Source organism: Phaseolus vulgaris, chromosome 5 (assembly GCF_051622355.1).
Source record: "Phaseolus vulgaris cultivar YP4 chromosome 5, ASM5162235v1, whole genome shotgun sequence".
Lineage (NCBI taxonomy): Eukaryota > Viridiplantae > Streptophyta > Magnoliopsida > Fabales > Fabaceae > Phaseolus > Phaseolus vulgaris.
Genome location: NC_143502.1, coordinates 17116602 through 17132220, shown reverse-complemented (window position 1 = coordinate 17132220; position 15619 = coordinate 17116602). Strand labels below are relative to the sequence as shown.

At 38.7% G+C, this 15619-nt stretch overlaps 2 protein-coding genes across 3 annotated transcripts in view; both read left to right on the top strand.

Moving 5' to 3' along the window:
• Positions 1-2237, top strand: part of LOC137835249 (putative leucine-rich repeat receptor-like serine/threonine-protein kinase At3g14840) — a 31292-nt gene extending 29055 nt beyond the window's left edge. The window contains exons 20-24 of one of the 2 annotated variants that reach the window (XR_016520889.1): positions 356-474; positions 598-808; positions 911-1148; positions 1313-1510; positions 1714-1852. Coding sequence is in view for 1 of the 2 variants with exons in the window: in XM_068643658.2 (XP_068499759.2) it covers positions 356-474; positions 598-808; positions 911-1148; positions 1360-1510; positions 1714-2109 (1115 nt within the window). In the remaining variant the exon portion in view is untranslated. Of the gene's footprint in view, positions 1-355; positions 475-597; positions 809-910; positions 1149-1312; positions 1511-1713 lie in introns of both variants that reach the window. The other variant, XM_068643658.2, reaches the window with a different exon arrangement.
• A 4462-nt stretch (positions 2238-6699) lies between these two features.
• LOC137834084 (uncharacterized) lies at positions 6700-7824 on the top strand. Its single transcript, XM_068642149.2, has one exon. It carries the CDS (start codon positions 6700-6702, stop codon positions 7822-7824), a length of 1125 nt encoding a protein of 374 aa, XP_068498250.2.
• Positions 7825-15619: the final 7795 nt, after the last annotated feature.

The following is a 15619-nucleotide window of genomic DNA, read 5'->3' as shown; positions in this document are numbered from 1 at the left end:
ATGTTGTTCTATCAGAAACTACTGAAAGATAAATTTGTTGATTTTGAAGATAATTATTTTAAAAAGTCATAGGAAACATTTTTTTTATGGCCAATAAATAAATTAAATAAAAGAAAACAAGCTTATAGGCATACTTCAAGCTTGTTGGCCATGGGATGGATTCCAGCTTGGTATATTTCTTGGTAATTAAAATCAGAGAAAAAAATTGTAACATAAAATAGTGATTTATAATTTGGTAACAATGTATCATAATTAAACTCTTAAAATAACATCTATCTCTTTCAACAAATCGATAAAACACAGCATTTTATTAAGATGTATTAGGTATCTAATTTCAGTTCTACTCTATTGACAGAGTTAAAGCATTTAAATTTGCAAATGGGTATGTTTACTATGCGTCAAATCAAAGTTGCAACAAATAACTTGGATATTTCCAATAAGATTGGAGAAGGAGGCTTCGGTCCTGTCTACAAGGTATCCTTCAATATATTACATAACTTCTCATAACTATTTTGGTTCATCTATTGCAATTTTATAAATAACCTATTAAATAATACAGAAAACTCACAAAAATTGTGTATTATTTCTCAATTGCAGGGTACTTTATCAGATGGCACAATAATAGCAGTTAAGATGCTTTCATCAAAGTCAAAGCAAGGGAACCGTGAATTTATAAATGAGATAGGGTTGATTTCAGCTTTGCAACACCCTTGTCTTGTTAAACTTTATGGTTGTTGTGTTGAGGGAGATCAGTTGTTTCTGGTATACGAATATATGGAAAACAATAGCCTTGCACATGCTTTATTTAGTAAGTATTTGTTTACATGATCATCTAGTATGGTTCCTTAATTTTACTATAACTTATATTTAATATTTATATGACTAAATGGTATTGATGTCTAATATGAAGGAAATGGAGAATCTTGTTTGCAATTGGATTGGCCAACCAGGTATAAGATTTGTGTTGGTATTGCTAGAGGTTTGGCTTTCCTACATGAAGAATCAAGATTAAAAGTTGTTCATAGGGACATAAAGGCTACTAATGTGTTGTTAGACAAAGACTTGAACCCAAAGATATCCGATTTTGGTCTTGCAAAGCTTGATGATGAGGACAATACTCACATAAGCACAAGAATAGCTGGGACTTAGTAAGTCGATTGAAGTTTTCCAAAAATTTTCTTTTCTGTGAATTTTATTTAAAACCAAGGAAAGAAAATTTACATAATAAAGTTATAATGACAGTACAAATAACAAAATTTAAGCATTACTTAATTTAAGATATTTGATATGAGTATGTATTTCAATTATGCAGTGGATATATGGCCATATTTGATATGAGTATGTATTTCAATTATGCAGTGGATATATGGCGCCAGAGTATGCCATGCATGGTTATTTAACTGATAAAGCAGATGTGTATAGTTTTGGAGTGGTTGCCTTAGAAATTGTGACTGGAAAGACCAATACCATCCATCGACCGAAGCAAGAAGCATTGCTTCTTTTAGATTGGGTAACTTTTATATTCTACATTTGTTTGTGTGAATCAAATTATTCCTTGCATACTAATGTTGTGCCATTCAACTTTTAGATTTGATAATTTTACATGTTGTGTTACATTCAACTTGTGTCATCTCATAATTTTGTTTTGTATTTTGATATTTTATACTTTTATTGTATTTTCACATGCTTGGTATGCTGCCTTTTGTTTAACAGGCACATTTAGTGAAAGAGAAAGGGAATCTGATGGAGCTAGTTGATAGAAGGTTAGGATCAAATTTCAATGAAAAAGAGGTAATGATGATGATAAAAGTGGGTCTTCTGTGCACAAATACCACTGCAAACCTTAGGCCTAGCATGTCATCGGTGCTTAGCATGCTTGAAGGAAAAACTGTGATTCCAGAATTTATTTCAGATTCATCTGAAGTAATGGATGAAATGAAGCTAGAGGCTATGAGACAATATTACTCTCAAATGGAAGAAAATGAGAGAAGTGAAACACATACAACTCATAGTTCATCAAAAGATGGGCCATGGACTGCTTCATCTTCATCAGCTGCAGACCTATATCCTCTCCATATGGATTCTTCTTATTGGGAGAAAAGAAATTAGAAAGATGTATTTTTGTTCTTTCACACTATTTTTAAACCATATTTTTTTCCATAATTGTGATATTATAAGTTTTCATAAGGTTGACCATAATTACTATAATAATTGGTTAACATAATGTGTTACACTCTTTACCAACCATGTAGTAATAAAAAGGACAACAACAATAACAAAAATGGTGGATGGTGTTAATTTATTTATTTATTTTAATTTAACAAGTCAAACTAATATTAATCACTTTTCATTTATGGTAAAAGTTGTATAGGCGTCATTATATTTTTAATTTATGAAGTTCACGATAAATGTGGTTTCATTTTCCAAATTTTAAAAATTTATTTTAGTCCTTAAATTTGTTTAAATCGGGTTATAATCCCTAAAGTCCAAATTTAAAAAGATTAAAATAATTTTCTTACCGTAAATTTTATTAATGACTTGAATTATGTGAAAATTAATATATTTTTAGTTTAATCCGGTTAAATTTAATCGAAAATTAGAGTAAAAGTATTTTCAAAAGTGAAATAAATTAGATATTTTTTTATAAGCATAGCCTTTTAAGTTAACTTAAGTTGTTTTTCTTTATCAACAAATAATTAATTAAATTAAAATAAGACATTTAAGGATATTTCAAACCTTATAAAAAAAATTCCTCCATTTTTTCATCTCACACATTTACTAGCATTATATCTTTTACATTCAAATACTTGTGCAGCTTTGGATACCAGAAATCAAAAAAAGATGGGCTACAAAATTACTATCCCACCAACACCTGCATCCGTGTCATGCCCCTTTACTTTCACACTTCATGAGCCAAAAGCACCCGCTTGGTCCTTCATTCCTTGCCCAATAATCCAACAAATTAGGATGCGTGCGAACCAATGTTGTGTTGTCCCAATCACACCAAGCTCCATTCTAGTTACACAGAGCCTTGTCACGGGTTGGTTTTGCTCCAACTATAGGGTGGACTCTCAATACACACCAATGCCTAGCCCCCAAACCCCAGCAGCCCTCTAAATTGAGTTGTATATTGGATAGAACACTATAACAGTTTGCACTCACATTCCTGACACAACCCCCACTTATCCCTCCAAACCTTACTCCATATACCTGTTTTACTCACGGTACAGGTTCAATTTGTTTGCTACCTGCATAACCAGTTTATTAGATATACTTGTTAGTCTATATCTGCATCACCACCGTGTGACCATCCAGCATAACATACAAAAGCATGTGATAAGAGGGACTAAAGTTAGATACCCATGACTACTCCCTTTCCTGCTTCCTTCCATCTAACCACTGTGCCTTCACGTAATCTACCCTTTGATTACATTTCCCACCCCTCATCCAAGCAATACCTTGTGCTTTGTGTAGATAACCCCATTTAGACTTGTTTCAGCACCTGCTCCTACATATCATGCCTTGGTTTTGGTTCACCTGTCCCATCTGGATTGTTCAGCTGGTATCTCCAACACTTGGTACCAAACCTCTCACATGACTGCCCACCATTTCAAGCCTTTTCAATCCTTTATATCACACCTTTTCCTCACTTCCCGCAGCTCTCGAGACCTTTCTAATACTGTCAGTGGTCAAATACTGCCCCACACTAGTAACACCTAGTTCACTCACTTCTTCTTACGTCTTCTGTATGCTTCATGCCATAAGATAACCCAAAACCGAACCTCTGCATAATTGGGTCTGCAACCAGAGTACAGTGGCAGCTATTCATCATTCTGTTATAACTCCAGACCTCCAAATGAAAAGGAGTTCTCAAAACTCTGTAGGTGCTTGGCTGTCAAACACCATGATTCTTTCACTTATTGGCTTGGCACGTGCAGTCAGGCTGAAAAACTGGATATCATAGATGAGGTATACATCTCTGTATGCACTCCAGAGCAGAATCATAACCCATACTCCTCCCCCTACTCCCTTCAATTAGTGGTTCCCGCCCTTGTACACTTCCCCTGCTACTTTGTTTCCTATTAAGCCAAAATTAGAGTTGAGCTCAAGGCCGTTAGACCAGATATGCCACCAAACCTTCCACTTCTCTAGGGACCATTGGATACTTCTCTTAACCCCGCTTACTTATAGCTTCCAATACATATAAGTGGCTTCAAGACCCAATCCACAAAAGAATAGTTAAAAATGTGCACTTTATGCTTTAACCAAAGCCACGCCTTGAGTTGGACCGTTTGGAATATCTCTTATTTTTTCTGCATCTACTACCCTTTGCTTAAAAACAATAAAGTTTCTATGCTCCCAGACCATTGCATCTACTACACCTCACTGTAGCTGCCCAAACACCTTTCCACAATAGATTTTGTGTACTACTAGCCTGAGTCAAATGGAAACTCTCAAAGTGAGTCAATAGATCATTGTGTTGAACAAACAAGATACCAATCCATTTAAAGCACAACGACCAAACACTCTGGGCTACTTTGCATTCTAGGAATAGGTGTTGGCATGATTCATCATTTGTCTGACACAATGCACATAGATTTGTGTCCAACGTCACCCCTCTCCTGCTCAAACACATTCTTGTTGGGATTCTTCCCAAGAGTACCCTCCATGCTGTGGTTATCACATTGGGGAACACTTTAGTCTTCCACAGGTACTTGAACACATCATGACGGGACCTCTTTCTTGCTTAGCTAGGCATTCATATGCTGAGTTCACAGAAAACAACCCTGTTTCATCACACCTCCACACCTGAATATCTTTCTCTTCTCTAGACATATTGGCCCGAGAAATGTGCATAATAAGATCTGCTTCCATCAAGGATTCCCACTCGAATCTGACACGCCTCCATCTTAGATTCCACCTCCATGTTGATACTTCCCACATTCCAACCTCTTCTACCTTTTGGCCCTTATTTAGAGACAGAGAGTGCAACCTGGCAAAAAAAGTTTTTGAGGTTAGTGTTACCAACCCACACATCCTCCCAAAATCTAGCTTTGTCTCCACCTCCTAATTTCCATACTAATTCTTCTTGGAACCAACCAACTCCTCCTTCCTCTCTACATACTTTAGATAAGTCTCTCCACCACCAGGTTTGGAATTTCACTAGTGTATGTGAGCTGTCTAAATCCAAGCCATACTTTGAGTCCAACAACTCTTTCCATCTTCCTTTCTCTTCTGATAAAAGGCGCCATCTCCACTTAGCTAGGAAAGCATAGTTAAACTTTCGTATATCTCTGAACCCCAGTCCACCTTCCTCTTTCGGTTTGCACAAGTCTTCCCAGCTTACCCAAGAGATTGGTCTCTTCTCCTTCCCCCAACCCCATAGGAACCTTCGTTGAATACTGATTATACTTTTACATACAGAGTCTGGCGCCTTGAAAAGGGAAAGGTAGAAAAGTGACAACAGTGATAACTGATTTGATTAGACAGATTCTCCCCGCCATGGATAGGAATCTCCCTTTCCAGACACTGAGTCTAGCTTTTAACTTGTTTAGAACAGACTCCCAAAATTGATTCTTCCTTGGGTTCCGTCTCACTTCTAGGCCCAACTATTTAAAAGGGACTCTCATCTGCACATAATTCAAGGTCTTTGTGTAGCATACAAGAGCGTCTTTATCAACATTGATGCCTGCTAGCTTGGATTTATGAAAGTTAATCTTCAAGACTGATGCTAGCTCAAAAGTTTTAGGGACAACATGTAGCTCTTGGCTTAAGAATGAACCAGTATAAACTGCTTGTGTGTTTTTCTCTTACTCTGATTTCTTTTAAATTCTGTTTTTAAGTTGTTTTAAATTCTGGTAGTATAAAGAACCGATTGAATCGAAGAAACAACCGGTTGTTTTTCTGTGGTTCACTTTAAAACCGATTGTATTCTTGGCTAACTTGGTTCCTTTTCTAGATTTCTTCATTGAGTTTCATTAAACCTTCAAAAGTTTTCAAAAATCTCTTTCAAACAATTCACCCCCCATCTTGGTTAAAGGCCATATATTCTAACAGCTTCTAGCTATCCCCACTAGTCTTTATTTTGCAAGCACAGATCAAGCAATCAACTTAGTCATTGTGCAAGATCAAGATAAGGTCCAAAAGTCGATCTACTTTGTGAGTAAGGTTTTACAGGGACCAGAAGCGCGATACCAAGCTATTGAGAAGGCTGTTTTAGCTGTGGTGTTCACAGCACGACGGCTCCGCCACTATTTTCAGAGTTTCGTTGTGGTTGTGATGACAAATATGCCCATTCACAAAGTCCTCCAAAAGACCGACATAGCTGGTCGGATGGTTCAGTTGGCTGTGGAGCTATCTGAGTTTGATATAGAGTATGAACCCCGAGGACCGATTAAGGATTAAGTGTATGCTAATTTCGAGGTAGAGCTTGCATCTGCGGATCCTCAACCCGATCCTCTTGACTTCCAGTGGGTCCTTTCAGTAGATGGATCCTCCAATCAACAGGGTAGGGGAGTCGGGGTCATTTTGGAGGGACGAAGTGGCCTGTTGATCGAGCAAGCCCTGAGGTTTGCGTTCAAAGCGAGTCATAACCAAGCGGAGTATGAGGCCTTTATAGTAGGGTTGTTTTTGGCCAAGGAGTTAGGAGCTCGGAGTCTGTTGGTGAAGAGTGACTCGTTGCTTGTCACTAGGCAGGTCATGGGTGAGTGTCAGGCCAAGGATCTACAGCTAGCCTCATATCTCAGGTGTGTCATGCTTTTCAAAGAAGTCTTTTCTGCATTTGAACTTGTTTATGTTCCTAGAGAGCAAAACTCCCAAGCTGACCTGTTGTCCAAGATAATGAGTTTTGGGAAGAGGAGTCGACAAAGGTCAGTGATACAAGAGACCTTGAAGTCGCCTGGGACGGATGAAGGAAGACATCTTGATGTCCTCCAAGCCAAGGTCTTGGGAGTTAGCTCAGGAAGGGGGATAAGGCACCGTTCGATGACTCATGAGACTCTGAAGGCCCCCAAGATAGCTGCGTATGGATCACTTGGAGAGGAGTTGTTTGAGGTCTTGCAAGTTGACACCACGGAGACTTGGATCACCCATTACCAATGTTACCTAACTGATAGGTTACTTCCTGCCAAGCCTATAGAGGCCAAGATGATAAAGAGGAACGCGGGAAAGTATACCTTGATAGATGGCAAGCTCTTCCGTCACGGCTATACCCACCTTATCCTCACTTGTGGTAGTGGAGATCAGTGTACCCATATAATGGTCGAGCTATACGAGGGCATTTGCAGCAGTCACGTAGGTGGACGAGCTTTCGCTTTGAAGGTCATCCGTGTTGGGTATTATTGGCCGACGATGAAGGAGGATTTCGTGAAGTATGCACAACGATGCGAGCAGTGTCAGAAGCATGCTGATTGGCATCACGCACTAGCCGAGGAGTTGCTGTCGATTTATAGCTCGTGGCCTTTCCATACCTGGGGAATAGACATCTTAGGTCCTTTTCCTGTGGAGATACGGCAAATGAAGTATCTCATAGTGGCAGTAGAACATCCCCAGACAAATGGCCAGATTGAGTTGGCCAATAGGGTCTTGCTGAGAGGGTTGAAGAGGAGACTAGAGAAAGCCAAAGGAACTTGGTCAGAGGAAGTTCCTCGAATTCTGTGGGCTTATCACACCACTCCTAAGTCAACAACTAAGGAGACACCCTTCAATTTGGTATACGGGTCAGATGCTATGATACCGGTAAAGATCCAAGAAAGTTCTCCTCGATTCCAGAACTTCGTTATTGAAGAGTCCAATGAAGGGAGGAAAGTGAACAAGGTCATCTAATAATGAGTTTGTTTTTGAAAGATGGTGTTTTAATTTTTTTATTTGTTAGCACGAGGTAAGACGACCTGTCTCGGTAAGATTATCAGAGTAGGCACCCTGTGTAAAGTTGTTCTTGCCGGTTGACTTGGTCTTCGGTTAACTCGAACGATAGTCTTTGGCACGCCTGTGAATCAAACTTCTTTGGGGTTGAAGAACATCTCACCTGCAAAGACAAAAGGGCGCCTTGACAGCCGTTTGCACTCCGACGCTTAAGTCAGTACTGGGGCAAAGAAACAGTAAGTGTATAAAGTAGTTTCAGTCTTAGAAACGGTGTACCTTGCTAGGGTTCTTACCACCCTTTATATAGGTTGTAGTTAGGGTTTACTTTCGTTTTGTTACCCACATCTAGGGTTTCTGGGGGAACGTCCTTGCGCCGCTATTACACAATCTTAGCGTAATCTAGCACATAAGACTTCCCTTTACTGGAGTGCAACGACTAACAGTATGGCCGCCGAGGTACCAACTCATGCACCAATGTTGCGGGGCCATCTGTTCTATGGGTGCCCTAAGTATTCACGTGCCATGTATGCAGTCTTCCCTTGGAAACCCTAGCCCTAATGGGCCTTAGCGCCTCCAAGGGTTGTTTACTTGTGTCGCACTCGAATGCGCTTTACACCCCACGTGCATGGATCCCCCATGACTTAGGCTTTTTCTTAGTATTTGGGTGTTAACTTCATGTTAACTCATATTGCTTGTGGGACCCATCTTACATGGCTCATCTTTACTATTTGACACTGATGTCCGATGTCTGAGGTCTTCTTTGGAGTCGATGATCGAGGACTGGTCGGTACACAAGTCCCCCAGTCTCGAGTTGTAACTTGTTTAAGCGAAGAAACTAAGTGATCGCCCTAGGCGACCTATGTGGCACTGGGTGATAGGACGTGAACAGTGCACCTAAGTGACATCTCACCATACTTTTTATCAGCGTACATGTGGCAAGATCAACGTTTAAACCCTTAAACCCCACGCTCCCTTCACTGTTTCATTACTTCACTTAAGCATTTCCCAAACATTTCTCGTTCTCGAAACGCTCTCTCTTCTTCTTTGAAAATCTCTCTACCTTTGAAACCTAATTTATTCAAAGGTATGATCTTTACTCCACGATCGCTCTTGCTTTATGCTTCTGATGCTCATAACTGTTCTGGGACTGTTTATGTTTTCTGCATTTTACCTTTTCTTTGTTCTTCGTTTTCAAGTCTCTGTTTTTCTAGTTTATTGAGTCACACCATCATCTTCTTCTAAACATTCGCTTTTCTTCCTTTCTCCTCTCCCTCTTTAGCTTTCTTATTAGATGGCCAGAACCAAAACCACATCGAACCCTCCTCCTTTTGTCGATTACAAAACCCTCTATCACCGGGCTTCTGATGAACTCCTGGTTGAAACTTCTAAGATAACCTCCAACAAAGACGTAATAACATACAAGGAGGGTGAGGCTGATGAAAAGCATCATGTGTTTGGGAGGGAACACGATGCATACGTGTCGGTCCAACCTTGTACGGAAGGCGAACCCATATGTGTCGATGATCGAGCAAGCCCTGAAGAACCCTTCTTCTTCATGTACTCCACAATCTTCAAGCGGATCAAGCTCCGGTTGCCATTCACGGGGTAAGAGCGCGCACTCCTCACATAAGTTATCGTGGCCCCTGCCTAGCTGCACTCCATCCTGTGCAACCATTTCGGCCATATGCCCTCAGTGGACGTCTTCTTGCACTTCTTCGAGGCGAAGAATCCTGGCAAGAGACTATGACTGAGTTTCAATGGAGTGACGGGGAGAGTTCTCCTAACTCTCTTTCAGCAGTCCTACAAAGGCTTCAAGAATAAGTTCTTTATAAGTTTGTTGTAGCGTGACCCCACCCTGCTAGATGGGTTCCCACTCTATTGGGTGGAGAAACCAGGGCTAAAAAAGCCAAGGAACCTCGAGGACTTGACCCCGTGCGATCGGAAAACCTGCGAGTTCTTCTCCAAGTTGGGGGCGGTGTTTGAAACCGCTGAACTGATCAAGTTCGAGTACCCCCCCCCCCCCCCCCCCCCAATTTCCTTTGCTTTCTCTTATTCTGTGTACTTATCTTTGCTTGTGTCCTTGCTGATCCAAACTCTTATGTATTGTGTCTCTTGTGTAGATATGATGCTAAATGCGGAGAAGAAGAGGATGTTGGCCGAGGCAGCCTCCAAGCTTAAAGCTTGTGTTGGTCCATCTGAAGCCCCTCCTGCACCTACTCCGGCTTCAGGCCTTTCTGCTCCTGCCCCCGCAGATCTTAGGCAGAAAGGGGTGGTTGAGACCGTTGCCTCCGAGGACGAGGACACCTGCCCTGGCCTCGTCTTTAAGAGAAAAAGGGGCGCTGAGGTTGTAGTCTCAGTGCACTCAGCTTCGGATGGTTGCGCCCCCTCTTTCAGAGATAACCCCCCGAGCGCCTCTTCTCCTCGTGACCTGGTGGTGCACGAAGGTGGGGGGGGAGAATGTCCCTGGGGGCGATTCTGGAATGCCTCCCGCTGCCGAGCTTCCCGACTTTCTCCATGAGATTCTCCAAACCTTCCAAGGCGAGGAAATGGACGACCAAGGTGAAGACCCTTTGGGAGGGCATGCAACCAAAGGTCTTGGGGCCTTCCTCATCGCATCCAGCCGCACCTCAACTCAAGTACAATATCTGAGGGCTGAGGTGTCGAAGCTGAGGGAGGAATCAGCCCTTCAGGCCAAGAAGTTCACCCAGCGTGAAAGTTCCTTGCATCAGGAGTTGGCGGATCTTCGCCAATCCAGGAAGGAGACCAAGAGGCTCTTATTCGAGAAGGTCATTGAACTGAAGGAGAAGGCCAAGGAGGTGCAGGCCAAGATGGCCAGGCTGGAGGAGATGGCGACCCAACAAGAGGTGCGTCTTGGCCAGTTGGAAGGAGAGTTAGTCCGCAAGGATGAACTCTTTAGCGAAATGAAGGAGGAACTCATCATCGACGCAACTAGAGCTTATGGGGCCGGGTTTGAGGATGCCATGGCTCAGGTTGCCTGTGTGCATCCTGGGTGGACTTATCTCAAACCGGTCTGACCAAAAGGATCGTCGATGGGAAGCTGGTCAATGCTGAGTGACTTCTCCCTTCCTGTACTTATTTTGTAACTTGGGAACAATTTGATAAGTTGTATAAATTTTATGTATGAAATCTGCCTTCCTTTAATCTGCTTTCCTTGCTTTGGTTGTTATCTGCATGTCTTCTTTTAATCTTATTTTTCAAGTACCAAGCTCTTGATGCCAATTGTTAGAATGTATGGCCTTAAACGAGAGGGGGGGGGGGGGGTGAATTGTTTAAAGTGGATTTTCACAAACTTTTAAGCTAAAATGAAATTCTTTGCAAGAAACCAGATTAGGAATTCAGTTAGCCAAGAAACAAAGCTCAAAACAGTAAAGCACCAGAAAAACAATCGGTTGTTTCGTAGAAACAATCGGTTGTTTATACCAGTAAAAATAACAACAACTGAATTTAAAGAGTTTAAGGGAGAAAGAGATGCACAAACAGTTTATACTGGTTCACTCTTAAACCAAGAGCTACATCCAGTTTCCCAGAAACCACTGGGGAATCCACTAAGTAATAAAAACTAGATTACATACACACACCACCAAATAAGTGACCTTGATCCCCTCAAGAAACACACTTCCTTTGGCTCAGCACACACACCAAGAATGTTAATCTTGACAACCTCAAGAGCACACAACCCTTGTTGGCTTTACAAAACCTGAATGTACAAAGTATTCAGAATGAATTACACTTGTTACAGAATGAACTGAAATCAATACAGATGTAATCCTATTCCACTCTCTCTTGATAAACTAAAGCTCAAAGGTGAAAACTCAAATCTTTGAAAGAACTTTGTGAAGAACTCAAATCTGTTTTTCTTTCTTGTTGTTTGTTATAAAACTTAAACAAACTATTTATAGCATTCAACGAATGGTCAAAGCATTTAAAGTAGGAGCGTATTCGGTTATAAAATCATTTAAAGCTCACTTAACTAACAAAACTATTTCTGTTAGGATTTTCAAACAAACAATCGATTGAAAGTGCGAATCAATCGGTTGTTTTGGTTTGATAGCAAGTCAACCAACCAAAACAGTTTTCAAACTTTTCAAAAACACCTAAGTATAAAACAATCGGTTGTTTCGACAAAACAACAGGTTATTTTTCACTTAGTTTGAAAAACACTTTAAACTTAAAAGATTTGAAAACACTTAAGCTTTAGATTCAACAAAGAGTGGATTACAAAGATAAACTACCCCAGATCCTACTCTAAAACACAACAGCAACTTCAAGCAACTTCAGTCTTCCATCAAACGCTAGGATTTGGATTCTTCAAAGCTTTTAATCACACTTGATTCAACATTATGAATATCAACCAAAACATTCTTTTTCTTTTTTTTAATAATACTTTTTTCATGTGGTGGCAAATGATTGTTGAAACTTGAGGTGTCAGCCTAGCTGAGATATCAAGTTTCATAGTGATGCCTAATATGATAGCCTTTTTAAAAAAAATGTGTAAAGTGTGACGCCTTCTAGATCCACAATTAGTGACACATTTTAAGCAGTTAAGCTAGCTTATTTTGAATTTTAAATTTCCCTCCATGCCTTAATCACATGGTACCTATCACTATAAATAGGTGGCCACCCTCTTTTATAAATCACATTGAATTTTGAGTAATGAAACTGCTTGAGTGAATTTCTGAGTGTTCTAAAATTTCATGTAAGTCTTATCTTGGATCCCTCCTCCAAGTGGTGTGACTACCTTCATGCTTCTACCTTCATTGAATCCTCTTCGTTCACCTAAGTTTCTTCATCCTCTCTATCTTGTCAGGCTTTAGACAGAACTTTAAGAGATATTATGAAGGTTGTAGATGAAGAGAACAGTAACAAACCTTTTGGTGGTAAATTTGTTGTATTGCGAGGTGATTTTAGGAAAATTTTGTTTGTTGTCAGGAAGGGATCAAGATACGACATTGTCAAGGAAGAAATAGACTTTTCTCAATTATGGAAAGACTGCAAGTTTTTTAAACTTTTAGAGAATATGAGATTAACAAGTCATGAATCAGTTGAAAGTGTTGCAGACATCAAAGAATTTGTTGATTGGATTCTAAAGATTGGAGATGGAAATATGAACTTAAATGAAATGGTTGAAGGCATAATTGAAATACCTCAACATCTCCTAATCGAACACAATGATTCACGTTTACTTAACTTAGCTGAATTTGTGTATCCTAGATTCTTGCATAATATGAGCAATGCTAACTTTTTTCATGATGGTGCAATACTTTGTCCAACAACTAAATGTGTAGACCAAGTCAATGAATTTATCATATGTTTAATGCCTAGGGAAGAAGTTACTTACTTAAGTTCAAAAACACCTTTCCAATATGATGAACAACAAGACATTTAAGCTGGGTAGTTTACATTGGAGTTTTTAAACGGTATTAGATGCTCAGGAATTTCTAATCATTGCCTAAAACTAAAAGTTGGTGTCCCAATAATGCTTTTAAGAAATATTGATCAAGCAAATGGACTATGTAATGGCACAAGATTACAAGTTAATGAGTTGGGGAAGAAATTGTGCTACTGTGATTAAGGCAAAAACATTGGTCATAAAATATTCAATCGTAGAATGGACTTGATTCCTTCAGATTCAGGATTGTCTTTCAAGTTTCAAAGAAGACAATTCTCAATATCTTTGTGCTTTGCAATGACTATAAATAAAATTCAAGGTCAAACACTTTCTAAAGTTGTGCTTTATCTTCCAAGATCGGTATTCACACATGGGTAGTTATATGATGTTGTTTCTCGAGTGAAATCTAAAAAAGGTTTGAAAATGTTAATTTTAGATGAAGACAACAAACTACCTCAACTACTAATGTGACTTACAAGGAAGTATTTGAAAATCTTTAAAACATGATGTTACATCACACATAGAACATTATTATATTTTCAAATCATTTGATTTGTTTCATTCTTTTACATATAAAAAGTGTGACTCTCATTTAATACTTCTTTATAATGACAAGTGCTTTTCGACCCAAGATAGTAAGTGTGATTGTTTACCTGTATGATCTTGGACTAATCACTTATACATTAATGTTATAGTCATGACTATGACCATTTCAATTTTCAATTTTCAAGTGGTGTTCAAGTTTTGAAGAATCCAAACCTTTTGAAGGATGTTGAAATCTTGGTTGTGCTTGTTGTTGTTGTGCTGCTTTAGTTAGGATCTGGGGTAGTTCGAGTATTGTAATCCACCTCTTTATTGAATCCAAAGCATAGGCATTCTCAATCTTTTTGAAAGAAAAATGTTTTTCAAACTAAGTTAAAAACAACCGATTGTTTGTCGAAACAACCGATTGTTTATACTTAGATGTTTTTAGAAAAGATTGAAAACTGTTTTTCAAATGGTTAAGCTGTTAAAACCAAAACAACCGATTGATTCGAGGAAACAACCGATTGTTTGTTTTGGTACCATAACAGAAAAACTGTTTTATCTTTGAGTGAGATTTAAATGTTTTAAATACTTACGCTCCATTTAAATGCTTTGACCAATCTTTAAATGCAATTTAAGAGTTTGTTAAGATTTGATAACAAACAACATCTTTGAATAAATTTAGAAAAACAGATTTGAAAAACAAGATTTTGAATAAGAGTTTTTGAGTTTTTGAAAGAGCTGAGATTGCTTAGAGTTTGTGATTGATCAAAGTGTGTGGAATAGGATTTTAGCTTGTATTGATTTCAGATTATCTTCTGTAACAAGTGTAATCCTTGTACTCTGTAAAAAAAGTTTCGTTTGTGTGTTTGCTGAGATTTGCTGTGTGTTCTTGAGGGGATCAAGATAAGAAATCTTAGTGTTGGTGTGTTGGCCAAAAGAATTGTGTGTCTTGAGGGGATGAAGGTCACTTTCTTGGTTGTGGTGTAAGTGATCAAGGTGTGATTGCTTAGTGGATTTCCTCAGAGGTTTTCTGAGAAGACTGGATGTAGCTCTGGGTTTGAAGTGAACCAGTATAAACATCTGTGTACATTTTCTCTATCCCTAACTCTTTAAATTCAGTTTGATATTTGTTTACTGGTATAAACAACTAATTGTTTCGTGTAAACAACCATTTGTTTTGCTGGTGCAGTGCTTTAAGTTTTGTGTTTTGAAAAACTAATTTCTTAATCAAGGTATTCGCAAAGTATTTTCATTCAAGGCTTAAAAGATTGTGAAAACTCTCTTTAAACAATTCACCCCCTCTAGTTTAAAGCCATATATTCTAACAATTTGTAATGACATATATGATTCTCTCCAACAAACAACCATATATTGTCAGTTTTGTGTGTTTATTTAATTGTTTCATGAAGATAATACTTAAATCTTCACAAGTATAAAGGATTAATTCTGCATGTATTTGCGCAATCCGGATTTACAATCTTTTGTTGTTAATAGGTGTAGTTATTGATATCTTTTATTAATTTCAGAAATGATAAAATGTTTTGTAATCAAAAGTCATTACCGACTATGATGGAGTAATTTATGGTTTTATTTCAATAGTGTTCATTTAATCATTTGATGAAAAACACGGTTGAATCTCACAGGTAAACATTTGAACTTTTAAAATATTTACCATATTTCAAATTATCTAATTTTTATTTTTTTACTAACTGTATTTATTATCATTTTAGGATCATAAATGTTTTGTTGTCTACTGTTCTCTAATTTGAATATGTTCCTTGAAAAGACGACTTTCTTGGCCAATGTGAACTCCACCCG

Excerpts from the sequence above, each read along its gene's own strand:
- LOC137834084 (XM_068642149.2), top strand. The coding sequence starts at position 6,700 with ATGGGTGAGTGTCAGGCCAAGGATCTACAGCTAGCCTCATATCTCAGG.